This window comes from Fukomys damarensis, unplaced genomic scaffold, assembly GCF_012274545.1.
Source record: "Fukomys damarensis isolate Sample0158 unplaced genomic scaffold, DMR_v1.0_HiC HiC_scaffold_23, whole genome shotgun sequence".
Lineage (NCBI taxonomy): Eukaryota > Metazoa > Chordata > Mammalia > Rodentia > Bathyergidae > Fukomys > Fukomys damarensis.
Genome location: NW_022900935.1, coordinates 25,511,207 through 25,534,075, shown reverse-complemented (window position 1 = coordinate 25,534,075; position 22,869 = coordinate 25,511,207). Strand labels below are relative to the sequence as shown.

The window sequence follows — 22,869 nt, the reverse complement described above, 5'->3', positions numbered from 1 at the left end:
CTGGCCTCAAACTTGCAGTGATCCTCCTGCCTCAGCCTCCCAAGTGTTAGGAATATTCATTCACTCTTTTTTTGGTACTGGGGATCAAACTCAGGACCTTGCGCTTGCGAGGCAGGTGGCAACACCTCTGAACTAAATCCCTGGCCTGGGAATACCCACTGTTTTATGTCAAAACTTTTCCTAAAACCACATTCCTCTATTTTCACTCTTTGCTATGCAGATAAGTACCTTGTAGGTCTAAAAGCATTGGGTCTGCCCAAATATGAACTGAAACTTCTCAAAACTGTGTGCTATAAACTTTTTCTCTAGAAGTTGATTACCTCAGATATTTTGTTACACTACTGGAAATCTAACAGCACCAAATAAATAACAGATGAATAAGTCAATGACTCAATCAAGTAAATAGTATTTGCTACTATTATCACACTATAAGTAAGTGTGATAATAGGATTCTATCCACCAATCTGGAATTTCATGGATGAAAAAACTGTTAATTGCAGTAAGGTCCATAAGAGATTTTACTGGATAAAGAACATATTGTTATAACTTGTACTATTTACTGAGAGAGTCTTATAGCTCTTAACTAATCCAAGAAGAGTCAGAATTAATACTTTCAGGAGTGAAACACATAATCCAGCAAATAAATCTCCTTTAATATCACTTATGTATTGACCTTTGAAGGGCCATTATACAAAATAAAAACATCTCCTCAGCTTTAGCAGTAAACAAATCTGTCTTTCCCATGTAGAAAATTTAAATCTATACTCCGGACATTTTGATGCTGAAGCTCTACTTACATTTGAGGGTAAGTCTCTGAAACCAGTGTACATGCAACTAGCTTGGCATCCTTGTAAAACTCTCAAGTATTTCAATATCCTTACCATTTTCTTTTTCCATTATTTACATGGTATCACTCTGAGAACAGGTTACAGTAATAGAATATTTATATTATACAATGATATTAAGAAATATGAGAAAGAACACAAAATGTGAAACTGAGAAAACTGAGTTTACGTCATAATTTAATAAAATATAACTAGATGATCTGGGATTTCATCTACCTATGGCTTAGAGGGTTATAAAAGTCAAATAAAATAATGAAAGTACTTTATAAGTGGCAAGTACATTATTCTCATATGAGTTTCAGGAAGAGTAAAAATAGCCTGGTAATACTAATAAAGTATTTCCACATGATATAAAAGAATTCAGAGCTGAGAGTCAGAAAAATATTTAAACATATTTCTGCTACTTACTTGCCTCATATAATCTTAGTAGCCATCAAACCTTTCTAAACTTCATTTTTCTTATCTGTACACCTGAGATAAAAACATCTTCTCACAAGTTATTCCAAGGCTAGAATAAGAAAATACATTTAAAAATTTAAGGTTAGATACTTTGGATTATTAAGAGTAATAAATTGATTTTTTTCTAATTTGACCCACAGCAACAAAGATCTAATGTTAATGGATAAAGTATATCCTCTAAAAACTCTACATTCCCAACATTATCCCCAACATTCAAGGATAAATCATTTTAACAATCTCTAAAATGCTGTTTTTATATACTTCAAATTGAGGCACTTTGATACTTCCTCCTAAAGATACTAGACTTCTTAGAGAACTAAAAGTATTATCTGCTTATATTGAACAAAATAAAAGATCTTGAACTATATGCTTAAGATATAAAGAAAGCTTCATACTGAATTCTAGAAAAATAAACATTAACTCCCTTTTACTTGTCAATAAAGCAAACCTCTAAAGGTAGTGTCATTCTAAATATAGGCCTGTGGGCCTATATTTTTACTCATTATTCACAATGACTAAACTCATAAAATATTTCCAAAGAAAAGACAAAGGCTAAGTGATCAAAGACAATAACTACTACCCCCACAAGTAAATATGCAAGCCAAAAGTCACAAAGTCACAAGGCTAGTGTTTGACCTTTATGTCCTTAGTCATCAGAAGGGACACAATGCTGTGCCTGCCTGAAGCAGCTCTCTCCTTGAACTTTCATCACACTTTGTATTGAATTCTAATTCATTGATATATATTTCCCAGGCATTCCTCTTTTTCCCAGACAAAGAAATTAACAAATTCCAAGAAACATAACTCAGTCTTCTATTCTTCTGGAAGTTGATACAGGATTGGGTTTTGGAGATAATTTCTCAACTAATATTTAAAATGAAGGAGCAGGTAAAATTTCTTTATAACACCACTGTCAAAAAAAATTAAAACAAACTTAAAGATTGAATTGGCTTCTGTTTGCAATTCTAGAGTCGGGCAACATCTCTTTCTATAAATTAGAATAGGTGTTCTGCTGAACTGAGCAGAGGAGTTTGGCTTTCTGACAGAAAAGAGCTGAAGAAAGCACAGGTGGAAAACAAAAGGCAGACTGATCATTTTAAAGATACTTTGCTCACAGTCAAAATGACACAGGATAGGAAAAATAAGGTAAAAAAGGAGACAATGAAATCTGTAATTTTAAAATTGTATTTTAATAAAAGTTGCAGGTTCTGGACACAAACCTAGGCAAAAATCTCTAAGGTCACATAAACCTGGACAATTCCGCTTTACCTGTTAGTGAGCATGGGCTATTCCCTTTTATTTTATTTTATTTTATTTGGCAGCAGAACCACTGAGCCAAATCCCTGGCCCCCCTTTTACTTTAAATGGGCCATTCTCTTATGGATGGGATGCAGCTCTCTCACCTGTTATATTTATCACCTATGAATAGGCCTTTGCCATTCCCTTGTAGAAAGAGCCGTCACCTTTCATCCATTAACTGAATATTCTCTAAAAACTTTGCAAAGATTTACAAGTTCTAAAGATTTCTACCCCTAAGTCCTCCATAAATATATCCAGCTTAAGGCTGGAAGGCCCACACTCTGAAGGGCTCACATTCTATATCTTTGCATACTTTTAATGCTACCTAAAAATCTCTGTGTGCTTTTTATGTATCCTGAAAATTATTTTTTCTGTGACAAAAGTCAGTGAATCTGCAACACCCCTTGTGGGTGCAGTGGGTCAAGGTTTCCCATTTTCATACTGGATATTTCCTTGGACCCTGTTCAGTGATAAAGGCAGAGGAGTTTTTGTTTTGTTTTGCTTTTTTGCGGCTGCTCAGGTAAACTGGGCCTCCTTCTGATTGGCTGCTGGGACTATCCTGATTTTTATACAACTGACCCATTTAAAAGTTGTTTGATTACAGGACACTTATGATGAGTGACTCCATCTTGGTTTGGTATGGTCTGCTAGAGCCTAGTAGGAGTCTATTCCAAAATAATGTTCTCCATAAATTTTGTTTAATGTTTTCCTATACTTCAGTTTCCCACCAGATTTAAAAAGAAAACAAGGGCTGGGGATTTAGCTCAGTGGTTCTGCCACCTGTCTTGCAAGCACAAGGTCCTGAGTTCGATCCCCCCTACCAAAAAAAAAAAAAAAAAACACACACACACAAATACTTTGTAAATATTTATTGAGATACAATCTACAGAAAAGTGTATAGATGCATATAATTAAAATTTTCACAGACAGAACGTATTAGTGTAACCAAGAGCCAGACCAAAGAAAATGAATGTTACCATCAACCTAGGAATTTCTTCATGCCCCCTGTTCTGGTCACTACATCCACTCCCCAAGAAAACTACTATCTTGTTTTCTAACTTCACAGATCAATTTTTCTATTTTGATATTTTATTTAAATCAGTTATATAGTATAAGCTATTTCATATGTTGCACTGTGTTCAACATGTCTAGTTAGAATGTCAGGAGCCAAATGAAGTTATAATATTTAATAAGATAACTGCTAAGAAATTTCTAAAATTGATGAATGAAATGAAAATAATCCAACCCAAAAAATGGTTATAATTATACAAATTTAGATCAAGTAAATGATAGTAATACTAATTAAGAGTCACAGAATAAGATCCAGAAACTTCAAAGAAATGACAATTATATTGGCATATATTTCTCAACAGCAATGATGGAAATAAAAAAATAAGTAAGGTAAAGTATGAGAAAAATGGCAATCATAATAAAATTGTATATCCAAACTACCCTTCAAGGTCAGAGGCAAAGTAAAGATACTTAAATAAATATAAGTATTTATTATTAACATACTATAGGAACATATAAATTATTTTAGGAAAAAGTATTTTCTCAGGAGGAAAGTATAAGAGCTCAAAATGAATATGAAGCAAGAAAATTGATACACATACAAAAATCTCAATAAACAATACCTATACTAAATATGAATAATAAAAATTTCTAATTTGTGGGGTTCATTTTAAGGAAAGAATCAAAATTATTTGGCAGAAATAATATGCAAGACTGGAAACAGTGATGAGAGGTAAACAGTCCTTATGTTTGTTCAGCAGTTAAAAATTCAAAATTGTTCTAATAGACCACCAGAGTTGAAAAAAGAAAATAAGAAAACAGATGCTATCAGTAGTTTTAAATGGTAAAAGAGGGATGTGAGACAATAAAGCATGGAAATGCAGGATTGGAATACAAGAAATAATATGGCAGAAACAAGTTCAAATAGATCATCATTCATAATAAATGTAAATAGATTTTAAAAACCAAAATCTCTATTGTATGACATTTGCAAGAGATTTACCAAAAGCAAATTAACATTGAAAGGCTGAAGTAAACAGTTGGCCTTCCAGAAAAACTGACAAAAAAGACAAACTTGCTAATGCTGATCATGAAAGTTCAGAAATACAAGAAGAATATAAGAATAGATTTAGCAAAGATTAAAAGGAAAGTAAAACTGGATAAGAAAGTAATTAAAAGATCTTTCCAGGGCCGGGGATTTGGCTCAGTGGTTCTGCCTCCTGCCTCACCAGGGCAAGGACCTAAATTTGATCCCTGGTACCAAAACACAAACAAACAAACAAACAAAAAGTCTTCCCATCAGCTACCTAACCACCCAATTCCCTATGTGGTTCAGTATAACAAATAAAATTTAAATTTGTACAAATGCATAAAAAAGAAAACTGAGCAATATAAACCACTTTTTCATTAAATAACAAAACAGACAAAATGGACAAACTCCTAAAAGTTCAAATGCTTTCATGGGCCATAAGTTAACATAGCAGGATTTATCAAATACCAAAAAACAAAAACAAACAAAAAAACCCAAAAAAACAAAACAAACAAAAAAAATTATTGATTGCCAGAAATACCATTATTTTATGTGCCAGTAAGAAATTTTTAAAAGAAAAACATAAATAAGCACTGTTAGTTAAAGTATACTGTAATATCAAAAGTAACAGACCACAATCTCAGAGTTACTAAAAAGTAAAAGATGTGACCTTTAAAACTGATGGAATATAGTAAAAGTGCAAAACAGCACAGTATAAAACAAGAGGCAATCAGACTGGAGATTTAGCTCAGTGGTGCCACCACCTGTCTCACAAGCACAAGGTCCCAAGTTCAATTCCAGTATCAAACCCCACCCCCCAAAAACAAATAAACAACAACAACAAAAAGAGGGGATGGATGGGGGATGCAGGTTGAATTTTCTTTAAATATACAAAGATGGCCACAAATAGGACACACATGTAAATACCGAATAGTTTCTCTGGTGTGAAAAACTAAAAGTGTAAATAAGGATGAAAATGTATAATTGATATTGTGTAATAGGAAGAAAAGGTCTAAAGGAGTAGGGAAAGTGGGAGGGATAGGGGAAAGGTAAGAAGGAAAAATAAAAATATGACAAAAGGAAAAAAATGGAAACAAAGTCTTTGTAAATAGGGAAGGGTAGTGGGGTGAAGGAAGCGCAGGGGAATGGGGAAAAAATAAGAACCAAGATACATCACGTAAAGGTACAAGATTCCAATGAGAATGTAACTGTATTGCATACCTAAAATATACCAATAAACAATGGGGAAAAAATAAAATAAAAATGTAGGGGGGCCACCCCAAAACACCTATAGGAAATTCACAGGTCCAGATTTATACAGGGGAACAGGGAAATTTAATTCAGAGGTGATTAGGGTAATACAATTTTGGATCACTAAGATTTTTTGAGTGAAACAATTACATATACAAAATACATGGAGCCTAGAGGAATATGCTGTTAAAATATAGTAAATATAGGTAGCAGAACTCTAAAGATCTGAAAATTAAGTACTGGGGTCTTAACTGCATGATGACAGGAGGTTAGCAGAGGAGGAAATTGACCCTCAGGAGAGGAATAATTGCAGCAGAAGGAAGGGTGAGGGCTGTGGCTGCAACAGAGATCAGGAATATATGTGGCAGGAAGAAAAGGAGGAAGGAAATAGAAAAGACAAATCAACTTTCAAAACCATCTATTTTACTAACTTGATAAAAGTATTTTAGAGTACTAAAAATTAATGAATACAAACTGAAATTTTTTTCCTTACTTTTATCAAACTCCCCATAAAAGAATAAGAAAATATAGAACAGAAGCAAATAATTAGGTGATATTCTTATCTATATGTCACCACTCTTTTAAAATAAAAAAAATGGGATGTTTGAAATCTATCTAGTTCTTGATAGTTTGTTTTTAAGGACTAAAAATCAAAATGAATTGTATTTTATATGATGATAACTTACTTCTAGTCATAATTTTCAAAATAAAATCCCAAAGAAAGCTTTGTCAACAATGGTTTCCATTATGAATTATATTGTCATATGACCTCCAAAATAATTACATAACTCTGAACAATGACACTTTAAGTACTCTCTTTTTGAACAGCAAAAGCAGAAAAGGAGGAAGAAACATGAGTTTTAATTTTTGTCTGAGGGCAATATTTGTATCAAGATCACAAATATTCTCAATTTAGAACCTGGCTCTCTTATATAGTGAAGACTGATTACTATATCTGCCTTATGGATAAATAATGTAGCTAAGAGAGGTAATAATAAAAATGTGTTTATGGTGACTAGGTAGCTGAACTTTCAAAGTCAAAAACAAAATCATTTCCCAATAGGTTTATTAGAAAAAAGGACAAATATAAAAGCATCTTTAATTCATAAGGAAGAAATGTCTTTCACTACAGAAGCTTCAAAAGTAGATGCAGGATAAAAGCCAATTTTTACCAAAGATCCAAACCTGAACTGCTTTTCATATTAAAAAATAATGTCAATTCCTAAACCATGGAGGCTACTATAGTGTAAATTCATACTCACACATAATATCCCAGATGTCATTTTATCATCAAGACCTAGGAATTGCACTGTATGACTATGCAGCTTAAAACCACACTGTTCTTTATCTAACATATGGGAAACCAGCTTGAGAGCAAGGCCCACAACAATCTAATGCAAAAGATGATCCACCTATGAAACCTCAGGAATTCTGGTTTTATGAATAAAGAAAGAAAACTTATTTGTTTCTTTGGGAAGAACACTCTTTTTGTTATTGTTATTTGGTTTCTTTATAATAATAAAGTCTAATTTTTCTCCAAACAGTTAAATAACTATCCTAATAATTCAAGCATAATTGCTAATTCCACCTGCCTTCATTTATGTCTTCCTTAGCATATAAAATATTAAATACATCAATCTATTTCTATCCTATTACTTATTTTTTCTACATTTATTCTGTACCAAAATTATACTATTTTGCTTCAACCAAGATGCAAATTAGTCTGATAAAAGCTGCCTTCCCCTAAACCACACTCAATTTTTAAAATATTCTTTAAAGTTGTTCTAGATACTCTGTGAGAACTTAAAAATCATTCTATTTTTTAAAAATATTCCCATCAAATTTGAAAATTAACATCTTTATAATTTCTACCATTCCACATGGTACATCCTTCACTTTGTAGTTCTCAAAATATTTCAGTTTTCTTTGTAAAGGACAAGAATATTAGTAAATTTATTTTTGGTACTGGGAGAATTGTGTTGTTAATATGGTTATACATCTATCTTTTCTGGTTTATTATTGCTAGTAATGTTAGTATACTTTTAGTTTTTGAATCATGAAGCTGGCAATTTTTCTTTTTTCAAATTCTAATAGTTTTTAAGCTGATTTCTTTGGCTTTTCTAGTTAAATAGTTTATCTCAATATCATCTGTAAATATTTCTTTTGGCCCAATATTTACCCATCCTTCTTTTTACTACATTATCCAGGACTGTTCAACATCTAAAAAAAAAAAAAATACAGTGAGAATATATATCTCTTTGGTTTAGTATTGTTTTTTTCTCATGCATTCAACAAATACAGATTTCTACTTGACCCTTCTATAGCCAGTGGAGATAGAATGGCAAACAAAACATATAAGGTCCCTGAACTTGGGGAATTTATAAACTCACTATTTACTGTACTGCTACCTCCCAAGATACCTGGTAAAGAAAGTTACAGGATCATAGTAGATTGTACACTTAGGATATTTTCTAGAAAATTGTTAGGAAGCCTAAATCATGTCACTGAAAAGTAATTAGCGATGTCCAAACATCGATTTGGATTTTCAACTTCTAATCTGAGGTTACCTAATAGATCACCTGTTATCACTAGGCACACATTAGCTTTTCTGTTCGTGTATATAAATTTGAAACTTACTTTTAAAATCTTATAATTTAACTACTTAAAACAATCTCAGGCTGGGGATTTAGCTCAGTGGTTCCACCACTTGCCTTGCAAGTGCAAGGACCTGAGTTCGATCTCCATGTACCAATAAAATAAAATAAAACAATCTCACTGCTATTCTTCAAGTATTACTTCTATTTCAAAATGTTCCAATGAAATCATCTGAGAAAAAAAAAATTTTAAGTAATTAAAGAAAAAATTGCCAGGCATGGTGGCACATGCCTGTAAATCCCAACACTTAAGGCTGAGGCAAGGAGGATTTCAAGTTCAAGACCCGCCTCAGCTACACAGTAAGTTTGAGGGTAGCCTAAGCTAACTAGCAAAAACTTATCTCAAAAAAAAAAAAAAGGATAGCTACCACAAAATCACCTTCCACTGCTATGTAAGTTGGCAGTTTGTCACTTTGGTACTTTCACTAAAAGTAATAAATTCACAAGGAAAGACAACAGTAAATAGGCTAGCAGATGGTGGAGGAAGACGAGGTCACCAAGAAAAAAAATGACTGATTTAACACAAAAAAAGACACAATAACTGAAGATATTCCCTATCCAACAAATAAGATTCCATCTCTGAATCTTGGCAACTAAGGAGAAATAAAGTATAAACAAACAATGTAATTAAATGTGCTTAGAAAAACAGCTTTTTTTTTTTCTTGTTTTTGGTACTGGGGATCAAATTCAGGACCTTGAGCGTGTGAGACAGCACGGTTCCACCAAGCTAAATCCCCAGCCCCGAAAACCAGCTATTTGGGGGTGGGGGGTGGCACCAGGGATCAAACTCCAGACCTTGCACTTGTGAAACAGGGGGCAACGGGCACCACTGAGCTAAATCTCCAGCCCCACCAGCTATTTTTAATTAGCAGCTACTTGAACATTTTTACATGGTTGTGTTTTTTTTGTTTTTTGTTTTTGTTTTTGGTACCGGGCATTGAACTCGGGTCCTTACGCTTGCAAGGCAGGCCACCAAACCACTGAGCTAAATCCCTGGCTCTACATGGGTATTTTTGAAAAGCCTTCTGAGTACTTTATAAATACGTCTCAATTTTTCACTTAAAAATCAAGTGACAAATCTCCAAATCAACTGTAGTAGCAGAAGAAATTAATATAAGGCACTGAAGTCTATTGTTGACTTAAAATCCAGGCTGATAACTACTGAAGATTCAGTGGGTATTTCCTAAGGGCTTTGAATGTTTACAATACCACTAATAACTATAGATCATAATATTCACTACAAATACCACAATTTGTTGCAGTTCATATTTTGTTTAAATTTATTTATCCTACACATTTTCTTTCTGAGCACTTTAAAAAAAACTAAACAATATTAATTTATGGCAATTTAAGATTTATCACGCTTTTGAAAAAATAACAACAAAAAACAGGACTTTACCGTGTCAAATAAACAAAGGGGAAAGAAAAACAAGAGAAGTATCTACATTTCCTGACTAGTCTATCACAGGTTTGTTGATGAGCTTAGTGCTTTATACTGGAACCTTCATTATGTCAATTCTCAAAAACATTCAGTGATGGACTGGCTATTCTCTTAAAGAAGGATCATCTAAGTTACAAAGCATGAAAAAAATGTAATCATTAAATTTAAAAGAATTTTTCATGTGTTCTTTTAGTGTGTAGGGTATTCATTAAAATTCAGCTGATTGTCTATCAATTTATTTCTCTTCACTATTAACCTTACTTACCTATTCATGTGCCAAATTACCTAAGACTTAAGGATGATGGATGGATAGGTTGAGGGATGGACTGTATATATGCACTGATAATTCAGAAACGATCTTAAAACTATACCTAGAGCCAAAGAAATACCAAGAGAGAGACACACACACACAGATGGATTTAATGAGGGGATAGGCACAGGCATGGTTGTCAGGAATAAAATATGTATCATACCCAAAACTGGTTTTGAATTTTACAGAAGTCTGTTTAATCCACTTGCTTAGTGTAGTATAAGTAAGCCCAAGCAAAGAAGGAAGACCTTAAACAAATTTTCTGATTATAATTATATACAACAGAATAAAGAAGAACTTAATGGCCTGATTCAGGCCTTAAATTAATAAAATTGCAACAATCTGTTTAGTACATTTTATAAAAAACACTAAAAAGAAGGAGATCAGTAAGGTTTTCTTTTACTCACCTGTAACCCTCTCCTTCGAAGAATACTGGAATCGTCCATCACTGATAATCAGACAAAAAAAAGCCACTCCTCAGACACTCAACTACTAGTGCCTACTTACTGCTGGATAAAGATACAGTCTATTCAGCACACCAAGCTGTACCCACTAACCCACAGCCCCACTAAATCAAGCCAATGTCAGTATAAAATAACTGCCTCATATTAGAGCCACGTCTTTCTTCATAGGAGATACAGAAAAGGATCTCACAGAAATCACTGCCAAAACAGGGGAAATTCACCATATTTGTTTTTCTTCCATACCTAGTTTCCTTTGGCCGAAATTATTTGAAGTCATAAGAAAAGGAACAAAGATCCCAGAAAAAGAAAAATGTCAATCTTTGATATCCCAACTTTACTGCTTATTAAAAGGCTTAGCAAACAAGAGAGTCTCCACCTACAGCTACTAAGCTCATAAAATCCATGTCACGTTTTTCTTCCCCAAAACAAAACCACTCCACATACATTTTAAAAGAGATAACAATTCTTCAGAAATACAAAGAAAAACATATTATTCTGATGTTTGCTTTTAGGCTCAAACTGATATAAAACCAGTTATTATTTTGATTAAGTCGGCAAAATTCCTTTCATCTCTTGTATAGACAAAGCAAATGTCAGATTCTTCAATACTGTCACAAGCTCTTTTGTTTCTTTATCACTATACAGTATACTCTGGTTTTCACTTATTGGGCAATCTCAAAAGTCTCTCTCTTCAGGAGCTTGAATCATTGCTAATGCAGGCTTTGCTGCTCTTTTATGTCCTTGGAGGGGGCTAGTACATGTGTTGTGAGCCCTAAGCAGAGACAAATTCATTCATCTATTCATTGCTGACAGTGCTGTCAGAGGAAACATTCTCCACTCCACCAGAATTCTAAAAGGGCACAGCATGAAAAGCCTCCTTTCGCCTAAGCTTTAATCATCTTAAAACTGTTTCTTTGATCACTGGCTGTGACATTCAAAGTAGGACTCCAGACAAGTTTAAACATATTTGTCTCTTAATTCATGGCTCAAAACATATACATTTGTACATTTTAAGAGGGAAAGGTTAGCATTCATATATGATTCTTTCACTTAAGCATCCATAAGCACTGTTTAAACTTTTCAATTTAATATTTGTCAGAATCCTAATAAATAACAGGAAAGGTGAGTCAAGTTGGTCACTTTTCTAACAACACACAAGAAAAACTGTTAGCAAAGGCAGCACTATATTTTTAAAATGACTTAAACTTATTTTATAATTCACAACCATTATTCTACAACTATACGACATGCTGCAAGAAAGGTTCCAGGAAATATTAACCCAAACTTCCTAATCTGACATATATACACAGTACTCTAAATCAGCCTTTTAAATTCTCAGAAAGAACTCAATGTTTTTTTGTTGTTGTTGTTGTTTTGTTTTGTTTTTTTTGGTACTAGGGATCAAACTCAGGATCTTGCGCTTACAAGGCAGGCAGCAGCACCACTGAGCTAAATCCCTGGGCCAGCCTTTTATATTCTCAAAGGAGTAAATATGTAATAGCTGTAGAACAGAATCAGTCTGCATCCAAAGAAGAAAAATTGCTCCTCCTGTATGTAATTATGATAGCAGAAACCAACAGTCTAGGGCCTTGAAGGAAGCTCTCTGTTTACAAGAGCTTTTTTTTAACTCTTCATACAACTGATTACAGTCACAAGAGCTAGCTACACTGCTGAAAATAGCACACAAAAACAAGATCCATCACCCTTTATTCAACAGAAATGTTCTAATCCTTAGCACAACCAGTCTTTCATTGCAAGAGCTAATAAATCCACATTTCCATGGACTCCGTCCATCTGGTGCTTTAAACAACCAAAGAATAGATTATGTCTATGGGGAAAACAAATGCAAGTCCTGAACAGACAGCTGATTTGCACAGGGTAAACTATAATAGTATATTATTGTCTGCAAAGGCACAGGCTTCTAAAGCCACACCTTCTCTTTCTTTTTTTTTTGGTACTGGGGATCGAACTCGGGTCCTTGCACTTGCAAGGCAGGCGGCGGAACCACTAAGCTAAATCCCTGGCCCTCTTCTCTTTAAAAATAATTGTATTAACTAAAACATGTCAAAAGAGACAAAGCAGAAGTAGCCTCTAATTCATTCAACTCTATAATGAGTGGAAATATTTCAAATGGTGTATTATGATAAGTTATTCAAACCAGAGATTCCAAATTCAAAACTATTCATTTACTAATTAAGAAATCCAAGGGCTGAGATTCAGCTCAGTGATTTTTACCACCTGCCTTGCAAACAAAAGGTCCCAAGTTTATAAGTCACACATGTGTAAATTCCAAATAGTTTCTCTGGTGTGAATAAACTGTAATAATACATAAGGTCCTAATAAGATTACTGACATTGTGAAATGGGAAGAAAGGGGCTAAAGGTACAGGGAAGGTGGGATGGGTAGGGAAAGGGTAATAAGGGAAAAGGAAAAAATGTGAGATAATGAAAAGATGGAAATAAAGTGTTTGTAGATGGGGAGGGGAGGGAGGGGGTGAAGGGAGGGCAGGGGCAAGGGGAAAAGATGAGAACCAAGACCTTTCATGTAGAGGTACAAGATCCCAACAATGATGTATCCCTAAAATGTACCAATAAAGTCAATTAAAGAAAAAAAAAGGTCCCAAGTTAGATAATAATAAATGTGTTAAAAATTCCATTATTATGACAACCCCTAAAATAGGGATGTGGAAAAATTACCAGGATCAACATTACTCATTAAAACTAATTATTCTATTTGAGAAAGCCAAATACAAACAAGTAATGATCGTGTAATATGGTAAATTCTACATCAGAGGTGTGACAATGCGCTATAAGTGTGGAAGAGGGCTCAATTCATTATGTTGGAAAAGATGAAGAAAGGCTCCCACAGGAAGTACCATTTGGTCACTAAAACTAATGTTACAGGATTATCACCCCTTGGCCAAGCAGGCCCCTTCTTCAGCTTAAAAATCTTCAACCTAGCCGGGCAAGGTGGCGCACACCTGTAATCCCAGCACTTGGGAGGCTGAGGCATGAGGATCCCTGTGAGTTCAAGACCAGCCTGGGCTACATAATGAATTCCAGGTCAGTCTCAACTACACAGTGAGACCCTGTCTCAAAAAAAACAAACAAACAAAAATCTTCAACCAGTCCTTACTTCCTAAAAGATTAAGTTAAAAACTTCTCCCCCTGATATTCAAGACACCTCATAACATGGAGACAAGATTTCATTCTTCTACATTACTGTTAACTTAGCCTTCTAATCAGAAAGAACAATGCATTGTTTCCTGTACATCTTATCCTTCTCCACTTCAAATCCTTTGTGATTAAGCAGAAATATAACATCTACCTTGTAACACTGTTGGTAAAAGGTATTTAAATAACAAATATCAATGACTCAACTCTTCTCTCCTCTCCTCTCCCCTCCTCCCTCCCTCCCTCCTTCTCTCCTTCTCTCTCTCTCTTTCTCTCTCTCTCTCTCTCTCTCTCTGTCTCTCTCTCTCTCCCCCGCCCTCCCCCCTTTACATCATGGAACTCTACGTACTCTTTTTTTTGTAATTTCCTGTGGGTTTATAAGTCTTTCTAAATAAAAAGTTAAATAAGCCTAAATTCTAATTTTCATTTTACTCTTTCCCTTTAAATGAACTTTATTTTATTCTTGAGATGACCATACATCTGAGACACTTTTGTTTGGAGATATGTGGCCCTTTTGAAAAATAATCCATTATTTCTGTTTGCCAGGAGCAATCTCAGTCCCTTGGCTCAGGTTAATTCATTTCAAGTGGGGCTGAAAATTAAGAGGTCAAATGAAAAAAAAAGAACTGAGATGAAACTACCAAAGACTGAATGTTTACCCCTAAGATCAAGAAAAATGCAAAAATGCCTTTTCGCATCACTTTTATCCAACAATTCAATGGAGATTCTAGCTACTGCAAAAAAGCAAGAAAGAAACGGCATTTGCATCTAAACTGGAAAGAAAAACTAAAAATAATAATTATTCATAAATGACATGTTAATCTTCATAAAAGAATCTAGTAGCATCAACAAAAAGCTATTATAATTAATAAGGGCCAGGAATTAGCTCAGCAGCACAGTTCCCACATGGCAAGCACAAGGTCCTGAGTCTGATCTACAGTACCAAAAACAAATAGAAAAAAAAAAGAAAGCAATGCGTGAGGCAAGACTGCAAAATATATGATTAATATGAAAAAATTGAAACACTTAAAATAACACCAAAAAGTGAAATGAATAAGATAATCTAATAAAAGATGCGTAAAACAAAAAAAACAAACAAACCCAAAACTATAAAAGTTTACTGAAAAGAAGATTTGAAAAAATGGAGATACATCTACCATGTTCATGGATCACAAAACTCAATTAATCTATAGATTAATGCAATCCCAATCAAAATCCAAGCAGGCTTTCTTTTTCCTTTTTAAAAAAATCAACAAGTTAATTCTAAAATTCACATGGAAATTCAAAACACCTATAATGTCCAAATCAATTTTTTTAAAAAAGGACAGATCAAGAACTTGATCTACCAAACTGTCAGACTTCTTAAAGTGCTACAACAATTGAATAGTAAGATACTGGCAACAAGATAGACAAATATCTCAATGGGGCAGAATAAAGATCCAGGAAAAGGCTTACATACTATATGCTCAATTAATTTTTTACACAAAGGCAAAGCAATTCAGTGAAAAGGCATAATCCTTTCAACAAAATTGCTAGAACTGGATACCTACATGTAAAATATATGAAAATAAATTTGTGTTTCACATAATACATAACAATCAACTCAAAATAGGGCACATACCTAAATATAAAACCTAAAACTACAGCAATGTTAGAAAACCAACAAAATCCTCATTAGAGTTTTGTGGGTTTTGTTTGGTACCAGGGATCAAACTCTGGACCTTGTGCTTGCAAGGCAGGCAGTGGAACCACTCAGCTAAATCCCCAGCCCAGAGATTTTTTTTGATGCATCAAAAACAATTTACAAAAGAAAAAAAATTGGTAAATTTTATTTCCAATTTTAGTATATGTGCTGCCAAAGTGAGCAGAGTAAATTTTATTTCTAAATTAAAAATTTCTTATTCTTCGAAAAGCACTTGTTCTGGATACAAAAATCAACATAAAAAATTAGTAGCATTACACAAATAATAAGAAATCAGGAAAACAATTTCATTCATAATAGCTTCAAGAAAAATCAAACACCTAAGACTCAACCTAACCTAGGAGGTGAAAGATCTCTACAATGAAAATTTCAGAATACTGACAAAAGAAATTGAAGACATTAGAAAATATGTATCTCTTATTCTTGGATCTGCAGAATTAATATTGTTAAAAATGGCCATATTACTAGAAGCAATATAGTAGGTTTTTTTATTTTTTTAGTACTGGGGATTGAACTTGGGACCCTGTACTTGCGAAGCAGGAAGCAGAACTAATGAGCTAAATCCCTGGCCCACAGTCTATAGTTTTAATGTGATTCCTATTAAAATAGCCAACAACATCCAGGCAAGGCAGTGCATACCTGTAATCCCAGCACTTGGGAGGCTGAGGCAGGAGGATGGCCATGAATCTGAGGCCAGCCTCGGCTGCATAGTGAGTTCAGGGTGAGCCTGAGCTGCATAGTGAGACTCTGTCTCAAAAAACGAAAAAATACATAAATAAATAAATGAACAATATTCTTTACAGAACTTTTAAAAAAAAGCTAAAATCATACAGAATCAGAAAAGACCCAGCATAGCCAAAGCACTCCTGAGCCAAAAAGTAAAGCTGGAGAGGGCCAGGGATTTAGCTCAGGGGTTCTGGCACCTGTCTCACTAGCACAAGGGCCTGAATTCGATTCCCAGTACCAAAAAAAAGAAAAGTAAAGCTGGAGTGATCACAATACCAGATTTCAAGACCACAATAAGATTAATAGAAATGTAGTTCCTATTAGAATGGCTAATATTTTAAAAATTCATCATTGCCACTAATGGAAAGTACTGTATGTAGAAAAACTGAAACCCTTATACACTGCTAGTAGCGAGGGAGAGCTGTACACCTCTTTGGCAGTTACTTAAAATTTTAACATATACCTACCATAAGGTCCCACCATTCCATTCTTAAATATTTATCCAAGAGAGAGAAAATTGTATATTCAAGGAGAAGAATGCGCACAGCATTACTTTTAATAGTCAAGAAATGGAAAGGGAAATGGGTGTATGAGTGGGTATTAAGAGGCATAAATATGATTAAAGTACATTACACACATTAAAATCTCATCAAAAGCACATGAAACTAATGGGGAGGGTGGAACAAGGATGGTAATGGGGGAGAGATGACTAAAGTTTGTTATGGAGCTGGGTGGAGGCACACCCCTGTAATACCAGCACTTGGGAGGCTGAAGCAGGAGGATCACTTTGAGTTCCAGGCCAGCCTGAACTACATAGCAAGACCCTCTCTCAAAAAAACCAAACAAACAAAAAACAATGTTAAGGGCATGTACAAATCTGCCAAAGCAAAATCCATTAATCTGAATAAACAATGTATAATAATTAAAAAAGGAATGGAAACAAGCCAAACACTCATCATCAGATCAAGGAAACAGATGCTTTAGCCATACAGTGGAATACTTCTCATCATCAAAAACAAATCAATTATTGATACATGCAACAACCTGAATGAATCTCAAAATAATTATGCTAAATAAAAGAAGCCTCACCAAAAAAAAGTACATACTACATGATTCCATTTTTTAAAAACCTAATATTTTCAAATTAATGTACTGTGAGGTAAAGGAACTCAAGAGTTGTTTGGTTATGGAGGTAGGAGGGAGAGTGGTATAGGAGGGAAAGATTGCATACAGGCACAAAGAACCTTTTCAAAGTGATAGATATATCTATTATATTGGTTGTAGTAATGGTTTCACAAGATGTACACATGCCATAACTTATTAAATTGTACATTTTCAACATGTAAAGGTTACTGTATGCCAATTATGCTACAATAAAACATATTTCAGCCAGGTGTGCTGCCCACACCTGTAATCCCAGCACTCGCGAGGCTGAGGCAGGAAGATCACTGTGAGTTCAAGACCAGCCTGGGCTACACAGTGAGTTCCAGGTCAGTCTCCCTACATAGTGAGACCCTGTCTAAAAAAAAAAAAATTAAAATTAAAATGCCAAATTTTTTTTATTCAACTCAAAAATAAGGCTTACATCCAGGTCCAAACACTTAATGAGTTATTCTGGCATTCAAACCCCCTTTTGACTTTGGTAGTAGAGTTTCCTTTTTTTATTTTTTATTGACTTAGAGGTTTCTCTTTGACTTATTTTAAATAGATTTTCCCAGCATTGCTAGGCATGCAGAACAGAAGGGTTTTTCAGCTAGCACATTATCTATAAAGTTTGAAAGAATTCTGAATTCTAAAATACATCTCCCTCCAAGTGTGGTGGCATCTACAAACCCAGCCTATAATCCCAGCTCAGGCAGGGAGATTGCTATAAATTCAAGGCCAGTCTAAGCTACATAGTGACTTTAAGCCTGGCCTGATCTGCAAAATGAAATCTTGTCTCTATGAAGACAAGGATGAAGATGACGATGATAAAATACATCTCCATCCAAAGTTTTAAATAAGAGAAGGTAATGCTCTATTATCATACATTAGAGCTTAGCTTTCCATATGTTTTCATTCATCTTAAATCCCAATTTAGAAAATATCTTAGAGAAGATAAAATTTTTCTTTAACTCACCCTTAGCCTTTCTTAGCAAAACTATAGTGATTTAACATAGTCAATACCTAGTACACATTATTAAAGGATGGTTTTATATCTGATGCAGTGATTTGAAACCAATATAATCTCAACATTATTGAGCTTACTAAAGACCCCAATATATAAAATAATCTTTGCCCCAAGGGAACTCTAATGCAATAGAAAAAATTTAAAAACAATCATCAGGGGCAGGGATTTAGCTCAATGGTTCTGCTGCCTGCCTTGCAAGTGCAAGGTCCTGAGTTTGATCCTGGTATTTAAAAAAAAAAAAAATCAGTGTGCATGTTGCAATTAGTAGGTCAATCTTATTAAAAGAAAAGAGTGTAGCTGGGCATGGTGTCTCATGCCTGTAATCCCAGCACTCCGGAGGCTGAGGCAGGAGGATCACTATGAGTTTGAGACCAGCCTGGGCTATATAGTGAGTTCCAGGTCAGTTTCAACTACATAGTGAGACCCCGTCTCAAAAACCAAAAAATAAACAAAAACAAAAACGAAAGAAAAGAGTGCATAATTTCTAAAGCAGTTGGGGTTGAGTAAAAAGAAAATAATAACCAATAAATACAAAAGAAACAGAAAAGGCAAGACAGAGAGCACCTAAGACAGCAGATACATATCAGTAATTACAATATAAGTAAATACACTAAATGCTCTACCATTAAAACAAAGATTATCAGATTGGATGACTGGATGAATAAATGGATGGCCTAAGAAATAGAATTTTTTCAAAAATAATAGTTTGCCAGGCCAGGTTTAGCTCATTGTAGCCGCCACCTGCCTCACAAGCGCAAGGTCCTGAGTTCCCCCCACTCTCCATACAATAAACAAACAAACAAACAAATGTAAATCAAATAATAGCTTGACAAAAACTATAAGTTTTCATTTCTTGCAATGTAGAGATGCAAGCAAACATTTTTACATATTGCTGTTGGAAGGTCAACCATAACAAACAATAGTAACTATTAAAATAGTAATATAACCTTTGGTCCAGCAAACGATTTTAGGGCACTTATCTTAGAAGTATCAGTATGAAAGGATATGTGAACATGGATATCTATAACAGCATGCTTTTACTACTGCTAGGAAAGGAAAAGATAGTAAAACTTTTTTAAAGTTCCTAAAATCTTCAGCTTTACATCTCAGTTGTTTCCAAACTTATGGCACAGTAAGAATCAACTTTTCTTTTATGTTGTTTTGTTTTTTTGTTTTCTGAGACAAGGTATCACTATGTAGTTTGTGCTGGTCTTAAATTCACTATGTAGCCAGGCTAGCCTCATACCCAGTTAACCGCCTGCCTCAGGCTCCCAGGTGCTGGGATTACAGGTGTGCACACCATGCCAGGCTAACCTGGGAAGCTTTTTAAAAGTGATCTACAGGTCCCATCCTACACCAATTAAATTCAAATATTTTTCAAATATTAAGTCAGTATTTTAAAAGATTTCCAGGTGATTCCTATTTGCAACAAAGTTTAGAAAGTGATAACACAACATCTCTTAAAAGAGTCTCGTGGCTCAGTGGTTGAGTACTTGCCTACCATAAACAAGGTCCTGGGTTCAATACTCAGCATGGGGTGGATTGAAGGTTAATTTTATTTCTTATGGTACTAGGGATTGAACCCAAAGCATTTGCTCTAAACTACATCCAGAATTTTTTTTTGTTTTGGTTTTTTTTTTTTTTTTTTTTTAATTTTGACAGGGCCTCACCAAACTGCACAGACTGGACTTGCAAACCTCCTGCCTTAGTCCCCTAGAGTGCTGGTATTATAGGCATGTGCCACCTTTAATGTAAACCAGGCAATTTCTCTCAAAATTCTTGGCTATTTCCACAAGCCCTGCAATTCTTCCTGTTTTGGGAGTTCCCAAGATTATCCCCAGGTTCAGTGATTCTCTAAGAGTATTTTATAGGAATCCACATACAGTAGCATTCATGAGGAAGACTAATTATAGTGAAAAAATGCAAATCAAAATCAGAACATAAAATTAAGTCTGGAGAAAGCCAAGTATAAGCTTACAAGAGTCTTCTAGAGAAGTCACACAGAGCACACTTAATTTCTCCAACAAACTGTAAAAACACATATAAAGTGTTGTCTACCAAAAAAAAAGGATAAAATATATATTGTCTAGTAGGAAAGGTCATCAGAGACTCCATGCTCAAAGTTTTTATTGGAGCTGGTCACATGGCATCCTCTGCTTTCTACATATTAAAATTCTGGACACCTACAAGGAAAGCAAATGTTTAGCATAAACTACATTATTTGTACAATCTAAGCACAATGAGTCACGTTTACCATTCAAATAAATTTTTGTCAGTGTAGGGATATGTTTACAAGTCCCCAGACATCAACAAAAGCCAACCTTGCACATAAGGCTGCTAAAGACAGCAGTATCAATCTGCTGTCCCTCACTTTTAAGGATACCACTAGGCGTAAGCAGAAACCAGTTTTGTCCCTTAGACATTCTACCATTAAGACACATTGCAAAAATGGGGAATGAAAATATGCACAATGTTGATAAGAAAATAAAGGAGAATGCATGTTAAAGACCTAGACACAGGATTTAATAAATAGGATCTAGTAAATATTAATTCTCTTTTAAGCATCTGCTTAAATGTCAAAATGTACCAATGGGATTGCTTTTTCAGTCCTTGCTCAATACTGTTGAATATATCTATGCACAGTTAATATATAATAGTCTAATAAAAACACAGTACTGATATTTTTGTACAAGATTACAAACAAAACTGTGGCCATAACTTTTAGTGATTTAATGATACTATTTTCTTTAACAAATATGATATTTTGTGAAAATTTTGCATAAAAATTTCCCCCATACTAATTCAACAAATTCAGTAAGATCTCTTTCTGTAATCTCAACTGCTATGTTTTTTAAGATCTTCAAAATGGAGTACAATCCTTCGATAATTAGAAGATATAAAACGGAAATAAAGACTGCATTTCTTACAGGTCCTAGAAGTTACAAGGCACACCAGAGAATATGTGGACATGGGATGAGGAGATCTAGGAACCAACATCATTATTAGGATTCAGGCAGTCATTCAAACATATTTCCACTGAACAGTTTTAGCTGCTAAGTTTAAAGCAAGCAGGCACAAGTTCCAGTAGGTCACACTGCAACTGACAAGTGGCAAATGCCACATATCTGCATAGCACATGTTGGGTGTAGGGGTAAGCAAGGTCAGTCAAGTAGGTTGCATCTAGCTATCTCATAGGAAAGGAGTTACCAACAAACAGTTAAGTAAGGCAGAAATTTGAGCTGACTACTCTGAGAAACTAGAAAGAAGTATAGAACTGGAAACTCTATTAAGGGTGATTAAGCCCTGCTTCCAATAAAATAAAGTCTAATTATATTCAGTGGAGGTTGAGGTAACATAAAATTATGAGAATTTATTACATATAGTATGAATGTATCCCCCAAAATTCATGTATTGAAGTTTAATCCCCAATGCAACAGGAAAGGTAAGTGGGGTCTCTGGGGAGATGTTTAAATTAAGATGGTACCCGCCTCATGAATGGATTGTACCACTACAAAAAAAGCTTGCAGGAGTAGGTTTATTCTTTCTTACCCTTCTGCCTTCTGCCATGTAAGTACATAACAAAGAAGCCCTCACCATATTCTACTACCTTGATCTGAGACTTCCCAGCGTCCAGAACTGTGAGAAATGAATTTCTTTGTATTTGTATTTGTAGTACCTGGTATTCTGCTATAGCACAAAGTGGAGTAAGACATTAATTCACTAACCAATTTATCTTTTAATTTTTAAAAATTTAAATGTCTTTAGAAAAAAACAGAGGCCTCTTTTTCAAGGGTATTTTGAAATTTACTTTAAATGCTTTACAAATAAACTCAAAAGCGATGATAAAAATGTTCAACAATCCAAAATGAATTTTAGCTCCAAGTTTCTTCAGACAAAAATAGTAGAGTTGAGGTCTGGGGATTTAGCACAGTGGCACCACATTTGCCCTGCAAGTGCAAGGCCCTAAGTTCAATTCCTGGTACCGGGGGAAAAAAATGAAAGTTGGGTTCTTTTACTACTTGAAAAAGGATACTCTTAAGAGTAAGGTACACTGCTGATATGCTGTTCAAATTTCATGAAATCTCCCAACTTTTGTTTTCAAATCTTAAAAAACACAATTCATTCTTGGAAAAAGCTCTAGGTGGTGTTATAAACATATTCCTCTTAAAAAAAAAAAGAATCAGTACAAAGAACAATTCTCAAGTTGATAGGCAACATGTATTTTATCTAAATTTCTACATTTCTGAATAAGTTAAATACTTCACTATTTGATACTATTTGCCCTTTCACACATAAGTTTTTCATGCTCCCTTACATTCCTTTTCTTTTGTGGT

The 22,869-nt window shown here is 34.4% G+C and overlaps 1 protein-coding gene across 7 annotated transcripts in view; it reads right to left on the bottom strand.

The window, feature by feature from the left end:
* Mast2 (microtubule associated serine/threonine kinase 2) overlaps nt 1-22,869 on the bottom strand; it is a 170,178-nt gene that overhangs the window by 122,545 nt on the left and 24,764 nt on the right. For 2 of the 7 annotated variants that reach the window (XM_019205431.2, XM_010610192.3), the window contains exon 2: nt 1,254-1,353. The exons of 4 other annotated variants lie outside the window; for them this stretch is intronic. In XM_019205431.2, coding sequence (XP_019060976.1) covers nt 1,254-1,262 — 9 coding nt within the window. In that variant the 5' untranslated portion in view covers nt 1,263-1,353. Of the gene's footprint in view, nt 1-1,253; nt 1,354-10,707; nt 10,762-22,869 lie in introns of those variants that run through there. One more of the 7 variants, XM_033767289.1, reaches the window with a different exon arrangement.